The sequence below is a fragment of the Gobius niger genome (assembly GCF_951799975.1).
Source record: "Gobius niger genome assembly, chromosome: 18".
Taxonomy (NCBI): domain Eukaryota; kingdom Metazoa; phylum Chordata; class Actinopteri; order Gobiiformes; family Gobiidae; genus Gobius; species Gobius niger.
Window position 1 is genome coordinate 959,599 of NC_136869.1, and position 22,792 is coordinate 982,390.

General features: G+C 39.6%; 1 protein-coding gene across 1 annotated transcript; it reads left to right on the forward strand.

Moving 5' to 3' along the window:
• Positions 1 to 3,339: 3,339 nt before the first annotated feature.
• Positions 3,340 to 18,896, forward strand: cUnh18orf63 (chromosome Un C18orf63 homolog; the record flags this gene model as incomplete). The annotated part of the gene is made up of 14 exons (XM_079576289.1): positions 3,340 to 3,464; positions 3,532 to 3,610; positions 4,930 to 4,986; positions 5,054 to 5,282; positions 6,733 to 6,809; positions 8,039 to 8,151; positions 11,199 to 11,295; positions 11,789 to 11,868; positions 13,097 to 13,280; positions 14,165 to 14,401; positions 16,237 to 16,641; positions 16,755 to 16,802; positions 17,756 to 17,803; positions 18,798 to 18,896. The coding sequence occupies 14 exons, from the start codon at positions 3,340 to 3,342 to the stop codon at positions 18,894 to 18,896; spliced, it is 1,878 nt and encodes a 625-aa protein (XP_079432415.1).
• Between the last annotated feature and the right edge of the window lie 3,896 nt (positions 18,897 to 22,792).

Genomic DNA, 22,792 nt, shown 5'->3' on the forward strand with positions numbered 1-22,792 from the left:
ACATTTTTGTTGATTTTTTGTTGAATTTTTGTCATTTTTTTGTTGAATTTTTGTCCCATTTTTGTTGAATTTTTGTCACATTTTTGTTGATTTTTTGTCATTGTTTTGTTGAATTTTTGTCACATTTTAGTTGATTTTTTGTTGAATTTTTGTCATTTTTTGTCACATTTTTGTTGAATTTTTGTCACATTTTTGTCACATTTTTGTTGAATTTTTGTCACATTTTTGTGAAGGCAGGTGAATTAGAGAGACTGTCACAATAAGAGCATGGGCAGGTGAATTAGAGAGGCTGTCACAATAAGAGCATGGGCAGGTGAATTAGAGAGGCCAACAATATTTATAGTATTATCTTTATAAATCTTAAATGTTTTTATTAAATGTTTATTTTTCTTTTGATTCCATCATTTATGTTGAAAAATCAAACATTACTCACTACTCAAGTAAAAGTACTTTTTTTTAACCCTTACTCGGGCCACTACTTTTTACGTAAAATAATTACTGTTGAGTAATTAATTATGGCTGCTTTACCCAGCCTATATTTAGTGTTCTCTTTCTTGTTTATTAATTTGTGGTGAAGTGGACTTTTATTGTGACAGTTTCCGGTCGTCTGGCCCCTCGCGCTGCCCCGTTGCTCCGCAACTTCCCTCAAAAGTTCACCTAAGTTCAGGGGGAAAGTGTTTCTCACGCGAACCCTGCGCTTTATCTGCGATAATCACGATCCCGTCACGCCACGGAGCTTCACTGCCCCCCGCGGGTCCCCGTGAGCCCGCGCACCTCAGCCAGAAAGTGACTTTATTCGTGAAAAGGCGAGTGAAAAGTCGCCAAAACAATAAAACTTTAACTTTGGCTGCCGCGGCGGGAAAGCGTCCAGATCCCGAGCACAGAGATGGTCTAAATGACACGATGCATCACTCCTTACTCGACTTTCCAGTTTAACAACAGCCAGAATCGCAAATATTGTTAAAATATTCCCGAGTATTTCAGTCGCATGGATGTATTTAATAAGATTGTAACCTTTTATCACCGAATTAACAAACTACAAGCCTATTTGAGTAATTTTAGTGATAGTAAACACAATGCTCATACAATTACCAGTCATTTTCACACATTTCACACAATTTCAACCACAAAACAGTCATAAAATTAACTGCAGTGCTTTTAAAGGCGATTATAATCCGAACCCATGACAATTTCGCCTAAAATTAATTTAAAATATATCATAAAATAACCAATAATGGTGCGAAGTCCGACTGCAGAGTAAAACATCCTGTTCCCATAGACGATCTTTAAGACCAAATAGCTGTCATTTTTTAAATAAATATAATTTTACGTTTGTTTTTCCGACTTATACCTCAAGAAACAACTAACGTCTCGGTTTTTATTTAAATATTAGAGTGGATAGGGTAAAAAATATTCGATCAGAAGCTAAATAAAGAGGTTCGTTTATCGTTAGCCGCTCGTTAGCTCCAGTTGACGTTAGCCGCTCGTTAGCCGCTCGTTAATTCTAGTTGACGTTAGCCGCTCGTTAGCCGCTAGCCGCTCGTTAGCCGCTCGTTAGCCGCTCGTTAATTCTAGTTGACGTTAGCCGCTCGTTAGCCGCTCGTTAATTCTAGTTGACGTTAGCCGCTCGTTAGCCGCTCGTTAGCCGCTCGTTAGCCGCTCGTTAGCCGCTCGTTAGCCGCTCGTTAGCCGCTCGTTAGCCGCTCGGCCAAAGTCACGCCAGGTAAGAAACAGCGATTTAATTCAGATTTATTTCACATTTCCATGAGTGCATTTTCCACAGAGTGTAATTGGTGAGAAAGTTAAGTTTAGTTATGCTGTTATATTGAAATGTGTAGCTTCAATACTCGGGAAATATTAAAATACAGGCCGGTACAAACCTGATAAAGTCCGTTTAATGCTAAAACTATATCTATGACTTATTTAAGTGAACATTTACTAAACTTTGGGTTAATTATTGTCAAAACCAGCAACAAATGATATCAGTATAAGCTTGTATTGACTCATGTACTATCTATGACTGTTAGTGTTCCTCTATTTGCCATTATGATGTTTCCTAAAAAGACGTCCAGTGAGGAACTGCCACACCACTATTTTTCTTCTATTATTTTATTTCTACACAGAGTTATTTATATTTAGTGTCTCTCTCCTGAAGGACACTGAGCTTCACCAGAGACGTCTCACAGATCCAGGAAACACATCTTCATTATTTTAGTTTTTAGGAATTTCCTGTAATTTTGGATCATTTTTATCTGGTTCTCCCATGATGATTTTCTTTCATTTTATTAGACATGACATAGTTTAACCTCTTAACTCCCGCCTGAACCGAGAGGATCTTTTTCCTCACGTTATCAGATTTTTTTCCATCATTTTTTTGTTGGGGATTCAACTCATTTTTTTTTAACTTTTTTGTCATTTTTTTGTCAAATTTTAATCACATTTTTGTCATTTTTTATCAAATTCTTGTCATTTTTTTGTCACATTTTTGTCATTTTTTTGTCACATTTTTGTCATTTTTTTGGTCACATTTTTGTCATTTTTTTGTTATTTTTTTGTCACATTTTTGTCATTTTTTTGTCACATTTTTGTCATTTTTTTGTTATTTTTTTGTTATTTTTTTGTCATTTTTTGGTCACATTTTTTGTCATTTTTTAATCACATTTTTGTCACATTTTTGTCATTTTTTTGTCACATTTTTGTCATTTTTGTGTCCATTTATTGTCAATTTCTTGTGACATTTTTGCCACTTTTTCATCCATTTTTCATCACTTTTTGTCAATGTTTTCTCACTTTTTTGTCACATTTCCATCATTGTTTTTCGTCTCAGTTTTGTTGCTATTTTCACAGCTTTTTTCCAGAAGCTTTTGGATTGGGGTAAAGCCAAACTGGAGAAACTGTGCTCGGTTCAGGCGGAAGTTAAGGGCTTAACATAAAAGAACACGACTCACATGTGTCATGTATTGATAGATTTTGACAAAGTTCTTTTTATCGGGTGGATAATCTCGGCGTTAGTGACGGTGTTATGAATTTGAGCGGTTGTGTTTTATCGGGTGGATAATCTCGGCGTTAGTGACGGTGTTATGAATTTGAGCGGTTGTGTTCTAGGGTTAAGCCAAACCCAAGCCATTTCTCTGACCATGATCTCAACTGTATCCCTGTTCCTAAACTACGGTATTGTCCATTCAGAATGATCAGGGAAAACATTTGGACATTTCCTGTTCACTGAGAGTTTGTGATACCTTTAATTTCACTGACTGAGGACTAAATCAAGGCCCAGTTGTTTTCGTAAGAGCCTGAACAGTGCAGTGTGTGTATTATTTGAACGTTTGTGTTTTCAGGATGAGTGCGGTGCAGCCGGCCCTGTTCTTCCTCTCACTCCCTGACCTTAAGTCTCTCTGCTCCGTCACTTTAAGTTTACACGACGACTACGACGAGCCGCGGAGCAAACAGCTGTCCACATGCAGGTCATCCTCCGCATCCCAGCCTCCTTAAAGTGACCGATCAGATCTGACCCTCTGCTCTGCCTCTCAGGGAGCTGGTCCTCCTGTTCTCCGACGTTCTGGCCGCCCCAGGCTTCGACTCCTTCACAGAGATCACTGCGGTTATGGCCGTGAGTACAGCTGGCAATACATGAGATAAGATGATATACAAATTAACCTCTTAACTCCCACCTGAACCGATCCCATTTTCTCCAGTTTGGCTTTACCCTAATCAGAAAGCTTCTTGGGGAAAAAAGCACCAAAACAGCCACAAAAAAGAAAACAAGGATGTAAACGCAACAAAAATGAGACAAAATTCAACCAAAAAGTGACAAAAATTGAACAAAAATGTGACAAAAATTAAACAAAAAAATGACAAAAATTAAAGAAAAATTTGACAAAAACTCAACCAAAAAGTGACAAAAATTCAACAAAAATGTGACAAAAATTAAACAAAAAAATGACAAAAATTAAACAAAAAAATGACAAAAATTAAAGAAAAATTTGACAAAAACTCAACCAAAAAGTGACTAAAATTGAACAAAAATGTGACAAAAACTCAACCAAAAAGTGACAAAAATTAAACCAAAAATTGACAAAAATTCAACAAAAAAAAGACAAAAATTCAACAAAAAAAAGTGACAAAAAATCAACAAAAAAATGTGACAAAAAATCAACAAAAATGTGACAAAAATTCAACAAAAAAATGTGACAAAAATTCAACTAAAATGTGACAAAAACTCAACAAAAAAATGTCAAAAATTAAACTAAAATGTGACAAAAATTCAACAAAAAAATGTCAAAAATTAAACTAAAATGTGACAAAAACTCAACCAAAAAGGGACAAAAACTCAACAAAAATGTGACAAAAATTCAACAAAAAAAGTGACAAAAATTCAACAAAAAAATGTGACAAAAATTCAACAAAAATGTGACAAAAACTCAACCATAAAGGGACAAAAACTCAACAAAAAAATGTCAAAAATTAAACAAAAATGTGACAAAAATTGAACAAAAAAATGACAAAAATTCAACAAAAAAAGACAAATATTAAACAAAAAAAAGACAAAAATTCAACAAAAATGTGACAAAAATTCAACCAAAAAGTGACACAAATTGAACCAATTTTGTGTTACAAACCAACCAGTGACAAAAATTAAGCAAAAAAAAAAAGACAAATCAACAAAAATCTGACCAAAACATAAAAAAGGTGACACAACACAGCAGCAACACGAGGAAAAAGATCAGTTTTGTGGGTCTTAGCTTTCAAATGAGGTGTTACACAGACCTATATAATGGCCAAAGAGGATAGAATGCATTTGGTTCAGGCGGGTGGTCAGAGGTTAAAATATCGAGGTGTTAAGAACTGCTTGTTATTTAGGCCAAGTTGTTTGTTGTTTGTGCCTATAACACATGAATTTGCTTTGAATGAACTCTGTGTTTGGTTCAGATCCAGTTCTTCCAGAGAGGAGTTCTCCAGAGCTTCATCCAGAGACACTGCCTTCAGGTCCCAAACTCCTCCATCTCTAAAGCCTCATCAGCTCTGGTTTTGATCCTTCTCTCCTTGACCTCAGATGAGTCCTCCAGAGCAGGTCTACCCCGGGACCCTTCAGTCCTGCGTCTCCTTCACCATCACCTCCAGACTCTCTCCCAGCTGGAACAAAGCCGGACTTTATCTCGTCAACGGGAAGTCTCTGAGCCACACACCGAGTAATGTGGGAAACGTTATGAAGCGACTAAAATCTGGAATGTTTTTCTTTTCTAGGGCGGGACTTCCTGTCGGAGCGAGGGCGGCTCTCTGCTGTCAGTAAGTCACCTCACAAATAATGTCTTTGTTTTTTACCTTTGTGGAAACCTTGTTAAAGTGACCACTAGAGGGAGCCAGAGGATTAGACTTGTTCTTTGGTTCTGTGGAAAATGGTTAACATCTTAACCCCCACCTGAACAGGGCACATTTTCTCCAGATTGGCTTTACCCAAATCTAAAAGCCTCTTGAAAAAAGTGTAGCACCAAAAATGTGATGAAAAAGTGACGAAAAAATGACAAAAAAGTGATGAAAAAATGACAAAAATGTGATGAAAAAATGTCAAAAATCTGATGAAAAAATAACAAAAATGTGATGAAAAAATGTCAAAAATCTGATGAAAAAATAACAAAAATCTGATGAAAAAATGTCAAAAATGTGATAAAAAAAAACACAAAAAAAGGGATGAAAAATTGACAAAAATATGATAAAAAAAAAAGACAAAAATCTGATGAAAAAATTACGGAAAAGTGACAAAAAAATTGCAAAAAAGTGATGAGAAAATTACAAAAATCTGATGAAAAAATGACAAAAAAAGTGATGAAAAAATTACAAAAAAGTGATGAAAAAATTACAAAAAAGTGATGAAAAAATTACAAAAAAGTGATGAAAAAATGACAAAAATCTGATGAAAAAATGACAAAAATCTGATGAAAAAATGACAAAAATCTGATGAAAAAATGACAAAAATCTGATGAAAAAATGACAAAAATCGGATGAAAAAATGACAAAAATCGGATGAAAAAATGACAAAAAAGTGATGAAAAAATGACAAAAATCTGATGAAAAAATGACGGAAAAGTGATGAAAAAATGACAAAAATCTGATGAAAAAATGACGGAAAAGTGATGAAAAAATGACAAAAATGTGATGAAAAAATTGACAAAAATGTGATGAAAAAATGACGGAAAAGTGATGAAAAAATGACAAAAATCTGATGGAAAAAATGACAAATCTGATGAAAAAATGACAAATCTGATGAAAAAATTGACAAAAATCTGATGAAAAAATTACAAAGATCTGATGAAAAATGTCAGAAATGAGATGATAAAATGAAAACAATTCATGAAAAAAAAGTCAAAAATCTGTTGAAAAAATGACAAAAATCTGAGGAAAAAAATACAGAAATGTTGCAATAGAGTGACAACAATGCAGCAACAACGCGAGGAAAAAGATCCTTAAACATTTGTATTATCTTTCAAATGTGGCTCTACACTGGCCAATAGGCTGTAAGCTCTAGTTGAGAAGCTTTTAGGTTTGGGTAAAGCCGAAAAGGAGAAAATACGCTTGGTTCAGTTGGGGTGTAGGAGGTTAAGATGAGGCTTGAGAGGCTAAAGAGTGGAATAAAAACGGCCCTAAAGTTTAGTCCCTTTGTCTGCACATGCGCCCTGTGTATATCCCGTCTTTAGCCTGTGTTGTTGTTGTTGTTGTTGTTGTTGTTTCCTGTAGGTATGGAGTTGAGCGTCTCTGAGGGAAAGCTGTGCCTGAGCCTCCGTCCTCACACCGTCAGGCTGCCCCCGATAACGGTACTCTCTCTCTCTCTCTCTCTCTCTCTCTCTCTCTCTCTCTCTCTCTCTCTCTCTCTCTCTCTCTCTCTCTCTCTCTGTCTCTCTCTCTCTCTTCCTCCTGCTCGTGTTTGTCCGTTTATAGGGCATTGTTTTTGATACTTCAACGATACTTGGTTTTCTTCCATTTCATTTCTTTTGCATTTGAATCATTTATTTGAGGTGAAACAGCCAAGAAACTTCCTTTAACGATAAAAGGTGTGTTTCTTATTTTGCCCCCACATTTTTAACCATTTAACTCATGTTTTTATTTATTTATTTTCCACCAATTTTCTCTAGTTTTCCCCCAATTTTGCCCCTAATCTTTTTTCTTAATTTTTCCAAAATTTCCCCAAATTTGAATAATTTTCCCCAAACCTTTCCCAGTTTTCCCCCCAATATTGCCCCAAAGTTTCACATTTTTCCTCTAATTTTTTTCCACTTTTTCTCAATTTTTCCAAAGTTTACCCACATTTTTTCCCCCAATTTTAATTATTTCTCCAAACCTTTCCCAATTTTTTCCCCCAATTTCAAAAAATCTTTCCCAAATTTTGCTCCCAATTTTTTCCCTTAATCTTTTAGGGGAATTTTTTTTAAGGATTTTTTTTCCCACTTTTTCGCAATGTTTCCAAAATTTCCCCAAATTTTAATTATTTTCCCCAAACCTTTCCCAGTTTTTTCCCCAATTTTTCCCCAAAGTTTCAATTTTTTCCCCCTAATTTTTTCCACTTTTTTCTCAATTTTCCCCAAATTTCCCCCAATTTTAATTATTTTCCCCAAACCTTTACAATTTTTCCCCAAATTTTCACCCCAAGTTTTGCAAAATGTTTCGCAATTTGGCAAAAAAAATCACACATTTTTCAACTTGTTTTTTCCACACAAAAAAATCCCTCTTTTTTTATCTTTTGAACAGCATAAAAAGTTAATATAAAGATATAATATTTATTTTCAGTTAATCAGTAATGCTTTTGATATTTTTTTGATACCAGTAGACCTTCAACCTTTTTCCTATATCACACTGGTGTCCGTTTGTGCGGCTCACTTCCTGTCCATCTGTGCGGCTCACTTCCTGTCCGTCTGTGCGGCTCACTTCCTGTCCGTCTGTGCGGCTCACTTCCCGTCCGTGGCTCACTTCCTGTCCGTGGCTCACTTCCTGTCTGATGCTCACTTCCTGTCTGTTTCTGCGGCTCACTTCCTGTCCGTTTGTGCAGCTGCCGGACCTGGAGCTGTCGCCGCTGGTCCTGAACAGGTTCTGCTCGGACCCGGACTCAGTCTTAGACCTTCAGTCCACAGGAGGAGCCATGTGGTGCCACGTCCTGCCCAGGTACCAGAATAACTCTTTACGCTTCCCACGCTTCATACTGACATGTTTGGTATCCACGTGTGGCACGAAATAAATATGGTCATTTCCTTTGTGGGACTCGGCTACATTAACCTCTTAACTCCCGCCTGAACCGAGAGGATCTTTTTCCTCACGTCATCAGATTTTTTTTCCATCATTTTTTTGTTGGCCATTCAGCTCATTTTTGTAACATTTTGTCCTTGTTTTGTCATTTTTTTTATCACATTTTTGTCATTTTTTGTCAAATTTTTTTATCACAGTTTTGTCACATTTTTGTCATTTTTTTGTTTTTTTGTCACATTTTTCATAATTATTTTAATTTTTGTCAAATTTTTATCTAATTTTTGTCAGTTTTTTGTTCTTTTTTGTCACATTTTTTGTCATTTTTTTCGTTCATTTTTTTATCACATTTTTGTCATTTTATGTCATTTTTTTGTCATTTTTTTGTAAAATTTTTATCACATTTTTGTCATTTTTTCATAATTTTTTAATCTAGTTTTTATCATTTTTTGTCACATTTTTGTCATTTTTTCATCAATTTTTTATCACTTTTTTGTCAATGTTTTCTCACTTTCTTCTCACATCTCCATCATTGTTTTTTATCTCAGTTTTGTGGCTATTTTCACAGCTTTTTTTCCCAGAAGCTTTTGGATTGGGGTAAAGCCAAACTGCAGAAAATGTGCTCGGTTCAGACGGGAGTTAAGGGGTTAAGAAGGATTTTTACACATCTAGCTCCTGATGGATTCATTTTTACAGATTTTTTTTTTTAAATCTCTCTGAGCAAATTTTCCGAACTAGTATGTCTGCGGTTTGTGGTGTTCGAATAATAATTTAACATTAAAAAGTGTAAATGTGACTTTTTGCTGCTGCTGTGGAACCCTTGTCAAAGTGACCACTAGAGGGAGCCAGAGGACTAGGCTTGTCCTGTGTTTTGGGCTCGCGCTGTTTAGACTCTGTCTTGTTTCTTTTTTACTTCGAATTTATGCACAATTAGTAGTTTTGTTAATGTTGTTCCTCATTTATTTTTAGGCGACTTAGGGGCTAAAGCCTGACTAAACCAAGGCATGTTCTGCTGATGTTTTGGTCATGTTCTGCTGATGTTTAGGTCATGTTCTGCTGATGTATTGGTCATGTTCTGCTGATGTTTAGGTCATGTTTTGGTCATGTTCTGCTGGTGTTTTGGTCATGTTCTGCTGATGTTTTGGTCATGTTCTGCTGGTGTTTTGGGCATGTTCTGCTGATGTTTTGGTCATGTTCTGCTGATGTTTAGGTCATGTTCTGCTGGTGTTTTGGTCATGTTCTGCTGATGTTTTGGTCATGTTCTGCTGATGTTTAGGTCATGTTCTGCTGATGTATTGGTCATGTTCTGCTGATGTTTAGGTCATGATCTGCTGATGTTTAGGTCATGTTTTCGTCATGTTCTGCTGGTGTTTTGGGCATGTTCTGCTGATGTTTAGGTCATGTTCTGCTAGTGTTTTGGTCATGTTCTGCTGATGTTTAGGTCATGTTCTGCTGGTGGTTTGGTCATGTTTAGGTCATGTTCTGCTGGTGTTTAGGTCATGTTCTGCTGATGTTTTGGTCATGTTCTGCTGATGTTTTGGTCATGTTCTGCTGATGTTTTGGTCATGTTTTGCTGGTGTTTTGGTCATGTTCTGCTGGTGTTTTGGTCATGTTCTGCTGATGTTTAGGTCATGTTTTGGTCATGTTCTGCTGATGTTTTGGTCATGTTCTGCTGATGTTTTGGTCATGTTTTGCTGGTGTTTTGGTCATGTTCTGCTGGTGTTTTGGGCATGTTCTGCTGATGTTTAGGTCATGTTTTGGTCATGTTCTGCTGATGTTTTGGTCATGTTCTGCTGATGTTTAGGTCATGTTCTGCTGGTGTTTTGGTCATGTTCTGCTGATGTTTTGGTCATGTTCTGCTGATGTTTAGGTCATGTTCTGCTGATGTTTTGGTCATGTTCTGCTGATGTTTAGGTCATGTTCTGCTGATGTTTTGGTCATGTTCTGCTGATGTTTTGGTCATGTTCTGCTGATGTTTAGGTCATGTTCTGCTGATGTATTGGTCATGTTCTGCTGATGTTTAGGTCATGATCTGCTGATGTTTAGGTCATGTTTTCGTCATGTTCTGCTGGTGTTTTGGGCATGTTCTGCTGATGTTTAGGTCATGTTCTGCTAGTGTTTTGGTCATGTTCTGCTGATGTTTAGGTCATGTTCTGCTGGTGGTTTGGTCATGTTTAGGTCATGTTCTGCTGGTGTTTAGGTCATGTTCTGCTGATGTTTTGGTCATGTTCTGCTGATGTTTTGGTCATGTTCTGCTGATGTTTTGGTCATGTTTTGCTGGTGTTTTGGTCATGTTCTGCTGGTGTTTTGGTCATGTTCTGCTGGTGTTTAGGTCATGTTCTGCTGGTGTTTTGGTCATGTTCTGCTGATGTTTTGGTCATGTTTTGCTGATGTTTAGGCCATGTTCTGCTGATGTTTAGGTCATGTTCTGCTGATGTTTAGGTCGTGTTCTGCTGATGTTTAGGTCTTGTTCTGCTGATGTTTAGGTCATGTTCTGGTCATGTTCTGCTGATGTTTTGGTCATGTTCTGCTGATGTTTTGGTCATGTTCTGCTGATGTTTAGGTCATGTTCTGCTGATGTTTTGGTCATGTTCTGCTGATGTTTTGGTCATGTTCTGCTGATGTTTAGGTCATGTTCTGCTGATGTTTAGGTCATGTTCTGCTGATGTTTTGGTCATGTTCTGCTGATGTTTAGGTCATGTTCTGCTGATGTTTTGGTCATGTTCTGCTGATGTTTAGGTCATGTTCTGCTGATGTTTAGGTCATGTTCTGCTGATGTTTTGGTCATGTTCTGCTGATGTTTAGGTCATGTTCTGCTGATGTTTTGGTCATGTTCTGCTGATGTTTAGGTCATGTTCTGCTGATGTTTAGGTCATGTTCTGCTGGTGTTTAGTTCATGTTCTGCTGATGTTTTGGTCATGTTCTGCTGATGTTTTGGTCTTGATTCCTCTCTCTCCTCTGTGTGTCAGTATGAAGATGGGGCAGATCATCTCCATCAGCCGGAACCTGCCTCCAGACGGACCTTTCCGCTCCTACAGCGAGCTGCAGCAGCACTGGAACAGACTGGTGCGTATGAACCAGCTGAACGTTACAGACTAGCTGAACGCTGGTCTCTAACATTCTCCTCCTCTTCACGCTGGTCTCTATCGTTCTCCTCCTCCTCACGCTGGTCTCTATCGTTCTCCTCCTCACGCTGGTCTCTAACGTTCTCCTCCTCCTCTCGCTGGTCTCTAACGTTCTCCTCCTCCTCACGCTGGTCTCTAACGTTCTCCTCCTCCTCACGCTGGTCTCTATCGTTCTCCTCCTCCTCACGCTGCTCTGTAACGTTCTCCTCCTCCTCACGCTGGTCTCTATCGTTCTCCTCCTCACGCTGGTCTCTAACGTTCTCCTCCTCCTCTCGCTGGTCTCTAACGTTCTCCTCCTCCTCACGCTGGTCTCTAACGTTCTCCTCCTCCTCACGCTGGTCTCTATCGTTCTCCTCCTCCTCACGCTGCTCTGTAACGTTCTCCTCCTCCTCACGCTGGTCTCTAAGTTCTCTAACGTGCGCTCTGTGTTTCAGTACGGATACGAGCTCCCGGAGCAGGAGCAGCTCGTCTACTGCAGCGTCTACTTCAAACTCGTGGGACAGAGGCTCTTCACGTAAATCACTCTTTACCGTCATTACACACGATACAACGCCTTTAACCTCTTAACCCCCGCCTGAACAGAGCACCTTTTCTTCAAATCTAAAAGCTTCTTGAAAAAAAATGCATCAACATAGTGTCAAAAATTCGACTAGAGTGAAAATGGGATAAAAAAGTTACAAAAAGCGTGACAGAAAAGCCAAAAGAGATCAACAGAAAAGTGGCAAAAGTGATGAAAACCCAACAAAAAAGCGATGGGAAGAAAATGTCAACAAAGAGACGATAACGTGAGGAAAAAGATGGATTAGAGTAAAGCTGGACGGGTTAAAGGCGGGGCTTAAAGGGGGGTATTCTGCAAAATGTACTTTTTCAAGCTTTCCATCATGTTATTCTGTCACTCCCTCATTAAAAACATGGCTGAAGTGTTGCCTTGGCACATTCACGTATTTCTGAGTAATCTGTAAAAACTCTGATGGCGGCCATTTTAGGGATAGGTTTGCCTGAGTCCTCCTAGGAACGCCCCCACCTCCTGGAGACGCCTCCGAGCTTTCGTCACCAGCCGAGTAACCAACCACTGCTCCTCAGCAGAACCCCCTCCCCACTGATGCCACAGACAGCGTGTGGAGGGGGCGTGTCTAAAGGCTCAGAGGTTCTTAAAGAGACAGAGGCCTATTTCAAGACATTCACTACAGCCATTTTGAGAGAGACATTTTATACAAGGCAGTTATTCTAATTTACTGCATTTACAGACCGACAGAAGGTTTGTCATCATTGTAGTGTGATATAGACTGGTGCTATGGGACGGAAAAAAGCAGAATACCCCCTCTTTAAAAGGTTAAAACCTGGTGCTGCAGCTGTAAAGAGTTTTCATTCAGATCCTAGTTTCAACACAGTCAGAGTAAAAACTTAACTTTGAGCATGATGGGGTCCAGGTTCACGGAGAGTCTTTCCTCTGTTGATGAAATCCTTAGAAAGGAATATGCATCCCTTTTTTCTGCGTTTGTGGCATTAAATGGCATTAAAAAGCATTACATTTACCTTGCCTTTGCCTGTAGTTATAAACCCTGATGAATCAAAACAATAAACAAGACAATGTAAACTTCAGGCAAATATAACGTCTAAACTCTCTGACACGGTGAGGAAAACGTAAACTAAACTGCAGCAGAGCCACAGAAGGAGAGATCCACTCCCATGGACGGACGGGTCCAGTTTATGGTTAATGTGTGTGTGACCCTGACCTGCAGGTACCCGCTGTGCTGCATCCGTCTGTCCCCAGTGCAGCGCTGCCCCCGCGTGGACCAGGAGGGGGCGCTGTCCCGCTTCACGGCCGACGTCAGAGGAACCCTCCCGTCGGTCTGCGGTTTCCCCACGAGACTCTCCACCAAGTCAGCGTTCACCACCGCGACGCTCACTCCCGCCTGCATACAGGTCTGAAATATCTGACTGGTTTTATCTTAAACCCTTTCACACGGGTTTAAAAAACCTTTACTAAATTAATACTAAAGTGGTGTTGAAGCTTGATATTCCAGCGGCGTCCAATTGTTTACATGTATAGTTTATATACCGTAAATTCTCTAATACTGGCCTGTATTCCATTAGCAGCCGGGTCTCTGACAGAGGCCGGGTCTCCGACAGGGTTTTAATAAAGTCTCCATCGCGTCTTCAAAGCACGTCCAGCTGCTCCGTGTGCAGGTCAGTCCCACGCCTCAAAATAACTCCTCCCATCAGCGCGAGCGTCTCGTCTTCTCTCGGGTCAGTCTCATGATCGATCACAAACACAAACGCTCCGTCTAAACTCACCTTTTACACAAGATAACAACAAATAATCCGGTCCGGTAAAAACGAAACAGAAACCTGCAGTGACACTGATGTCAAAGCTCCGCTAACAGCAACGAAACACTTCCTGTTGTCCCGACAAAATAAAAGGTGTCAATGTTCCAGCCGCTGGGAGAGGGTTTGAAATGTTCAGTAATAAATGAACCTAATATTTTAGGTGCAAATGGACACAAATCTCGTTTTTCTTCATTTTCCTGGTCGTCCGTTTTGCTCAAATAGAAATAAAGGCCTGTCTCTAACTGTGGCCTGGTTCCAATAAAGGCCTGGTCCTGATGCCCTGGAGTAAATAAAGGCCCCGGCCGATATTAGAGCATTTACGGTATTTAAAAGTGGCATGGTATCGAAACTGGTATGGAGAATCACAACACTCGCTCATGGTTAATCTCTCTGTAACGGCTCGACCTGTTCACATGAAACAAAAACTGTCCCAAAGTCCTAAGGTCACATGTTTTGTTTTCTCGACTCTCGTTCTGCAGATTTCCGATGACGAGGACCTGAACCTGACGGAGTTCAGCGGCTCCAGGGCGGTGCTGACCCAGCCGCCTCCGCCCGCTCCCCGCCCGATGAAGCCTGTTTTCGGGTCGCAGCCGGCCACAGCGCCCCCTGTCTGCTCCTCCTTCTCAGACGTCTTCAGACCGGCCTCGTCCATCAACGCCTTTTTCAGCGTTTTCCAGTCGCAGCCGTCGCCGCCGCCGCCTGCCCCCGTCCCGGAGGTGAGTAACGTGTCGTTTACAGGATCATATCAGATACTGTGTGGAAGATCTGTTTATCTGCAAGAAATGTGTGAAAAATGCTTCAAAAATAAGGAAATATGTAATAATAATTAGGGGAAGAAGTGGGAAAATGGCTGAAAAGTAGATAAAAGAATTGGGAAAATTGGAAAAATAATAAGGGGAAAAATAAGGGGGAAAAATTGGGAAACATTGAGAAAAAATTGGGGGAGGACAATAGTAGAAAAACATTAGAAAAAAAGAAAATTGGGAAATAACAGGGAAAAATAAGGCGAACATTGAGTGGAAAACATTATTAAATAATAGATATTGTGGCAAAAAAAGAGAAATAATTAGGGAAAAAAGTGGGGGGAAATAGTTTCAAAACATGGTTAAAAATAGGAAAAATTGGTTAAAAAAAAAATGAAAATTGAAAAGAAAAAGGTTTAAAAAATGAGAAACTATGGAGATAAAAAAAATGTATGTAAAAAGTAGTAATATAAGAGAAAACAACTAATAGAAAGAAAAAAAGAAATAATTAATAATTATTGTTTAAAGGACAAGGGGAAAGTGGGAAGGGAAACATTTAGAAAAGCATTTTTTTCTTTTGCAATGTGTTTCTGATGCCTCATTTTGATTTCCATCCAAGTTAAGCCATAAGCCCCACCCCCAAAACATTCTCATTGGACGTCTCTCCAGATGTAGCTTTTTCAGTTGGCTTTGTTAGGTTAATATTGTTAGGGTTAAAGTCAGGTTTAGGGTTAAGGTTAGGAAAAAGGATTTGGTTAGAGTTAAGGTCAGCACACACTACACGACTTTTCTAGTCGTAAACGATTTTATATAGAATGGGGGGTCCACACTACACGACTGGATTCAGGTCGATTATAGAACGTCTGGGGGTTCACACTTAGCGACTTAGAATCGTCAGAGCGACACACGATTCTGACAAACAGCTGATGTTTTATAACAGTCTGTCCTCTCTACGGCTTCCAAAACTGACCCCAAATCCACAAAGACAGGCCTAGACAGCGCTAGCTTACTGCTACTACGAAGCTTCAACTAGGCTATAGTTCTGTCACATGGAGATAAAAGTTGGCGACAGGAAGAAGCGGGACGTATTTCAGTGGATTTAATAAGAAAAGGAGACGAACCTCAGCCTCGAGATGGAGGAGACAGCGGAGGAGACGGAGGAGAAAGCGGGGAGGCTAGCCGCCGTTAGCGGGGAGGCTAGCCGCCGTTAGCGTCGAGGTGAAGCTAAACAGTTCGTCTCCAAACTCAGTAAGAGCCGCTAAACTCTGCTCGTGGTTGAAATGTAGCTGGAAAAGGTGGTTGTCGTGAACTTTTGGTGATATAAAGCTGTGCTGTTTCGTGTGTGGGGCTGTGGCCATGAAATGAGTTGTTTGTGCCGCTGGTTTAACAGAGAAGTGAAAAAAGGAGGCGCGGCGGTGTTTTCCTGTCTTTATATCTCTCTGTCATTCACATTTGTGTCGGTAAAATCACCCACGTTTCTCCCGTGCGTCCAAAATCGGGCTTAAAAATCAAACATGTTTGATTTCCTACGACTGGAGTCTAGTCGCGTCTTTGTGCCGCCCACACTACACGATTCCAACGTCAGTCCAGTCGTGACCCCCCCACACTACACGACCCCCCCACACTACACCACCCGACTTTGTGTGACTGCCTTCGACTAGACGCGACTCGATTAGACTCGGCACGACTGAGAAGTCGGGCATAAAAGTCGTGTAGTGTGTGCTGACCTTTAGAACAATCTGGCGGGGCGGGATCATGTTATGGAGAAAGTCCAACAAATACTGAGATGTTCCTTAATCGCCCAACAGCCCAGATTTGTGCCTGTTTTCCGGCGGCAGCAGCCGTCGCAGCTCATGGGCGTGTCTCTGCTGAGGGAGCGGCAGGAGCTCATGGGCGTGGCTCCCCTGAGGGAGCGGCAGGAGCTCATGGGCGTGTCTCTGCTGAGGCAGGAGAGAGCGGATCGCCTCACGCTGCCCGCGGTGTCGGGTCTTCGAGCCACGGCGTTCCCGGCCAAAGCGGTGTCCGGGGTGCAGCGCTCGGCCACGGTCAGACGCATCCCCACCTTCAGCCCCAAACACCGGCTCAAGCGGGCGCTCATCCTGGACCCCGAGAAGATCGCGGCGAAGGAGGTGAAAAAGGCCAGGGCCGCAGTCAAGGTTAACCTAAAGGAGGCGGAGGGGGAGGAGCCAAAACCAGCCGCCGAAAGGAAGAAGGTGAGAAATGAGACGCTGCAGGTGAAACAAGGGAAACGTAGAGATATCAATGTGACGGGACAGGAATGAGATATTATAGAGAAAACCTTCCAAACGTTGTGCTCTGCTTTCAGGGAGTGATGAAGACGAACGATGAGGAGAAAAAGGCCCGGAGCAGCGAGGTACAGCGGTTCACTCACTTTTACTCTCCTCACACATCAACGATACTGTAACGATACTTAAAAAAACATCATTTCATTTGTTTGAGGGAAAGCAACCACAAAAGGAAAAAGAAACACTTTTCACGTTTTTCCGATCCCCCCCCCCATTTTTAACCAATTTTCTCACATTCCATTTTTTCCTTAAATTTTCCAATTTTTTCCCCCCCAATTTCGCCCCAATTTGTTGTTTTTTTTCTTATTATTTTCCCCAATTTTGCCAAAAATTTTCCCAGTCTTTTTCCATGTTTTTCCCCCATTTTATTTTATTTTTTTCCCAAATTGACCCCAGTTTTTCCCCATTTTCTTCCCTCAATTTTACCCCTTTTTCTATTTTTTTCCACGTGTTTTTTCTCAAATTTTGCCCCAGTCTGAAAAAAAAAAAGAAATCCACTTTTTTTTAGATTTTGCCTTTTTTTCCCAATATTTCGCGGAAAATTTCCCCCCCACCCCTAATTTTTCAAAAATTTTCCCAAATTTCGCCCCAAATTTAAAATATTTTTTCCCTACATTTTCCAATTTTTTTCCCCAATTTCGCCCCCAAAAAATACCACATTTTTCCCCCAAATTTCGCCCCAATTTTTTTTATATTTTTCTATATTTTTTTTCATTTTTCCCCAATTTCGCCCCAAATTAAAAAATTTTCCCCCCATTTTTTTCTCAATTTCGCCCCAAATTTTTAAAAAATCCCAAATTTTTTTCCCCCAATTTCGCCCCAAATTTAAAATATTTTTTCCCTAATTTTTCCAATTTTTTTCCCCATTGTTTCCCCAAATTTAAGTTTTATTCCCCAATTTTTTTTCTCAATTTCGCCCCAATTTGTTTTTTTTTCAAATTTAACGTAGAGATATCAATGTGACAGGACAGGAATGAGATATTATAGAGAAAACCTTCCAAACGTTGTGCTCTGTTTTCAGGGAGTGATGAAGACGAACGATGAGGAGAAAAAGGCCCGGCGCAGCGAGGTACAGCGGTTCACTCACTTTTACTCTCCTCACACATCAACGATACTGTAACGATACTTAAAAAACGATCATTTCATTTGTTTGAGGCGAAGCAACCACAAAACGACAAAAGGGAAAAGAAACACTTTTCACGTTTTTCCTATCCCCCCCCCCCCATTTTTAACCAATTTTCTCACATTCCACCACCAAATCTTCCATGTTTTTAAAAAATGTTTTCCCTCAATTTCCCCTATTTTTTCCTTAAATTTTCCAATTTTTCCCCCCCAATTTCGCCCCAATTTGTTTTGTTTTTCTTCGCCCAAAATTTTCCTAGTCTTTTTCCATGTTTTTCCCCCATTTTATTTTATTTTTTTCCCAAATTGACCCCCGTTTTTCCCCATTTTCTTCCCTCAATTTTACCCCTTTTTCTATTTTTTTTTCCACGTGTTTTTTCCCAAATGTTGCCCCAGTCTGAAAAAAAAAAAAGAAATCCACTTTTTTCGAGATTTTGCCTTTTTTCCCCAATTTTTCGCGGAAAATTTCCCCCCCACCCCTAATTTTTCAATTTTTTTCCCCAATTTCGCCCCAAATTTAAAATATTTTTTCCCTACATTTTCCATTTTTTTCCCCCAATTTCGCCCCCAAAAAATACCACTTTTTTTCCCCAAATTTCGCCCCAAATTTTTATATTTTTCCATATTTTTTTGATTTTTTCCCCAATTTCGCCCCAAATTTAAATTTTTTCCCCCAATTTTTTTCTCAATTTCGCCCCAAATTTTTAAAAAATCCCAATTTTTTTCCCCCCAATTTCACCCCAAATTTAAAATATTTTTTCCCTAATTTTTCAATTTTTTCCCCCCATTTTTTCCCCAAATTTAAGTTTTATTCAACAATTTTTTTTCTCAATTTCGCCCCAATTTTTTTTTTTTCAAATTTAACGTAGAGATATCAATGTGACGGGACAGGAATGAGATATTATAGAGAAAACCTTCCAAACGTTGTGCTCTGCTTTCAGGGAGTGATGAAGACGAACGATGAGGAGAAAAAGGCCCGGAGCAGCGAGGTACAGCGGTTCACTCACTTTTACTCTCCTCACACATCAACGATACTGTAACGATACTTAAAAAACGATCATTTCATTTGTTTGCCATTTTTCCAATTTTTTTGCAGAAAATGTCCCCCAATTTTTTTACACATTTTTTCCTCCCTTTTTCCCCAATTTTTCCCCCAATTTCGCCCCAAAATTTTAATGTTTTTCCCTAATTTTTCTATTTTTTCCCCCAATTTCGCCCTAAATTTGAAATATTTTTTCCCTCAATTTTCCAATTTTTTCCCCCCAATTTCGCCCCAATTTGTTTTTTTTCCACTATTATTTTCCCCAATTTCGCCCTAGATTTTCCCAGCTTTTTTCCATGTTTTTCCCCCATTTTATTTTATTTTTTACCCCAATTTTTACCCCAATTTTTAATATTTTTCCTGACTTTTTCTTATTTTTTCCCCAATTTCGCCCCAAATTTAAAATATTTTTTCCCTAAATTTTCCTATTTTTTTCCCCAAATTTAAAATATTTTTTCCCTAAATTTAAAGTTTTTTCCCCAATTTTTTTTTTTTCAATTTCGCCCCAAGTTGTTTTTTATCCCCTATTATTTTCCCCAATTTCACCCCAAATTTTTAAAAAATTCCCAATTTTTTTTCCCCCCAATTTTGCCCCAATTTGTTTTTTTCCCTCTTAATTTCGCCCTACATTTTCCCAGCTTTTTTCCATGTTTTTCCCCCATTTTATATTATTCCAAGCTGTATTTCATTTTTTTTTTATCTTTTCAATGCATCAGCGCTGGAATAATAAAGATTAATCTTACTTTTCGGTTCCTGCTTTTCGATGCTTTTGTTTTATTATTTGACCTTTTGTTGGACTGATGTTGTTAAACCAGCCCTCCTCACAGGCGGCGTTTCTGCGGCGTTCAAACCTCTGCCAGACACAAACACCTCTCCTTTTGTTTGGAGGTTTTTACGGCGCAGAAACAGGAGCCACGTCGTAAAGTCCGACATCTCGTTAAAAAGCGTTTCTTGTTTGTTTTAGGGAGAAGAAAAGTCCTCTGGAGACGTGGAGACGATGGCCAAGAACTGCCAGGTCTGGGTTCACTCTGGGACTGCGGGGTTTTAAACACCATTACAGCGGTTTATGAACCAGCGCGGCCAGAACTAAACCAAGCTTTACATCATGTTATTGTGTCATTCCCTCGTTAAAAACACGGCTCATCCACGTATGTTTGAGTGAGATGTAAACAACATCATGGAGGATTAGCTTCATGTGTTCTGCTCTGAGACTTTACAAAGACACACATCAGTGTTTCTTTTACCTAAACACACCCGGAATTCAAACAAGAGACAAGAAAACTTATTTCCATGGCTGGTTCTGCGCTGGGGCAGGGTATCCGCGGGGTCTTAACCTCTTAACTCCCGCCTGAACCGAGAGGATCTTTTTCCTCACGTTATCGGATTTTAATCCATCTTTTTTTGTAACTTATTTTTGTAACTTTTTGTCATTTTTAATTTTTATTTTTATTTATTTTTTCTCACATTTTTGTCTTTTTTTTTGTCAATTTTTTGTTATTATTTTGGTCAAATTTTAATCATATTTTTGTAATTTTTTTGTCATTTTTTTTGTCCATTTTTTATAAATTTTTTGCCACATTTTTATCACATTTTTGCCACATTTTTGTATTTTTTTGTCCATTTTTTTCAATTTTTTGTCATTTTTCTGTCACATTTTTGTCATTTTTTCATCAATTTTGTTTCAATTTCTTGTGACATTTTTGTCACATTTTTGCCACTTTTTCATACATTTTTCGTCACTTTTTTTTCAATGTTTTCGTGACGTCACACTTAACAAACGTATAGTCCCTTTAATGCTTCATTTACTAGTTCATTATAGAAATACTGATCTAATATTTTGGTCTATATTTGTATTTTACTTCCCCATATATTAAATGTGCACACCGCGTTCCAAATTATCATCAGTGAACAAGACTGTTTGAAAATGAGTCAGTTAACAGTTTATGGGAGGCCGGATAGAAGGTTTATGCACAACTGCAGCCTCTGGAGGGTCCGACACCTGCATGTTCGGGAGACTCCAGAGGCACCAGCAGCTTCAAATACCTGTCTGCTGCTTTGTAGCTGCTGTTCTATTCGTCTGATGTGTTTGTCTGGCAGAAACCGTCCTCATTGTGCCTTTATCTGCACAAACCCTAGTGTGTCTGAATCATCCACAAATCTCTTATCAGTTCGATGATTACGCGTAATCTTTCATGAAATATCGAAGGTTTTCATACCTCAACCAAGGCATTCAACTATTTCACGCTTTTCATCAGCAGAAAGATCCTTTTTCTTTCCCTTATTGCTTGAAAATGATGATCTGCTTCATAAAGTGGAACACCCTTTCTCAGTAGTTTTTCCCTTAACTGGGCTTAACCTGAAAACTAATCATCTCAGACTGAGGTTAATGTCAGTGATTCATAAAGCCCCGAGACACAAAACCATCCATGAGTTTCATTATTTATTTATTTTTTTACTTTTTGACCCAAAAATACAATTTGCATAATAATTTGGAACGCAGTGTATGTACAAAAAAACATTTTTCTGCCTTTTGAAGTACAGATTAGAGACGGTTAAAGTACAGCTTTATTGAGCTTTGAACCAAATAAACAAGGAGACGTTTGAATTTTGACAGTTTTTTCCATTTAAATCTGCCTCTGTCCATTATTCATTTCTGCATTTTTCTGAATACACTTCCCTATTTTCCTTTGAAAACCTAAAATGACAGAGAGGTTGCAGCACATTTCTCTCATGTTGATGTCAGTCTCTACAGCAGGAACATCTGCACAGTTTCCCCCTGTTCACCTGTAAATGAAAGGCTCCGCCCACAGTCGCTCAGTGCGGTGACCGTCCTCCCGCCTCTTTCCTCTGATGTGTTTCCCCCGCGGCTCCATCCGTCACTGCTCCGCCTCCTGCAGACGATTGATGCTGGCGCTTCAGTCTGCAGCTCTTTAGAAACGTCAAATGAAGGTTTTAAATCAGAGCAAAGAGGGGTTAAAGCAACAGCGCGCAGACGCTAATGAAAGATAAGAGTCTGTTCATCAGCAGAGTCTGACACCTTCCTGTACTCACTGCACCAAGCTTTGCTCTGAGGGATTCTGCGTCTGGTTTAGATTTTAATAAACTACCGTGAATTCTCTAATACTGGCCTGTATTCCCTTAGCGGCCGGGTCTCTGACAGGGGCCGGGTCTCAGACAGAGGCCGGGTCTCAGACAGGGGCCGGGTTCGCGGCTGGCAGAGGCAAATTAAAGCCGGTCTCTAAAACAGGCCTTTTATTAGAAACTATAGCAGTAGAAATATTCCCCATGTTAGGAATTTGTCTCATACTGATGTAAATGAAAACTCAGGTGCAGGAAGTAACAAACTGAACCCGGGCCGAGGGGGACGCTGCGGAGGAGCTGATCCCAGCGTAACTTTGACACAGATTTAGCCACTTTTCAAACCTCCTGTGACGATATTTGGAAACAGGGCAAATGTTTTGTGACCCTCCAGGGTTTTAATAAAGTCTCCATCGCGTCTTCAAAGCACGTCCAGCTGCTCCGTGTGCAGGTCAGTCCCACGCCTCAAAATAACTCCTCCCATCAGCGCGAGCGTCTCGTCTTCTCTCGGGTCAGTCTCATGATCGATCACAAACACAAACGCTCCGTCTAAACTCGCCTTTTACACGAGATAACAACAAATAATCCGGTCCGGTAAAAACGAAACAGAAACCTGCAGTGACACTGATGTCAAAGCTCCGCTAACAGCAACGAAACACTTCCTGTTGTCCCAACAAAATAAAAGGCGTCAATGTTCCAGCCGCTGGGAGAGGGTTTGAAATGTTCATTAATAAATGGACACAAATCTCGTTTTTCTTCATTTTCCTGGTCGTCGTTTTGCTCAAATAGAAATAAAGGCCTGTCTCTAATTGTGGC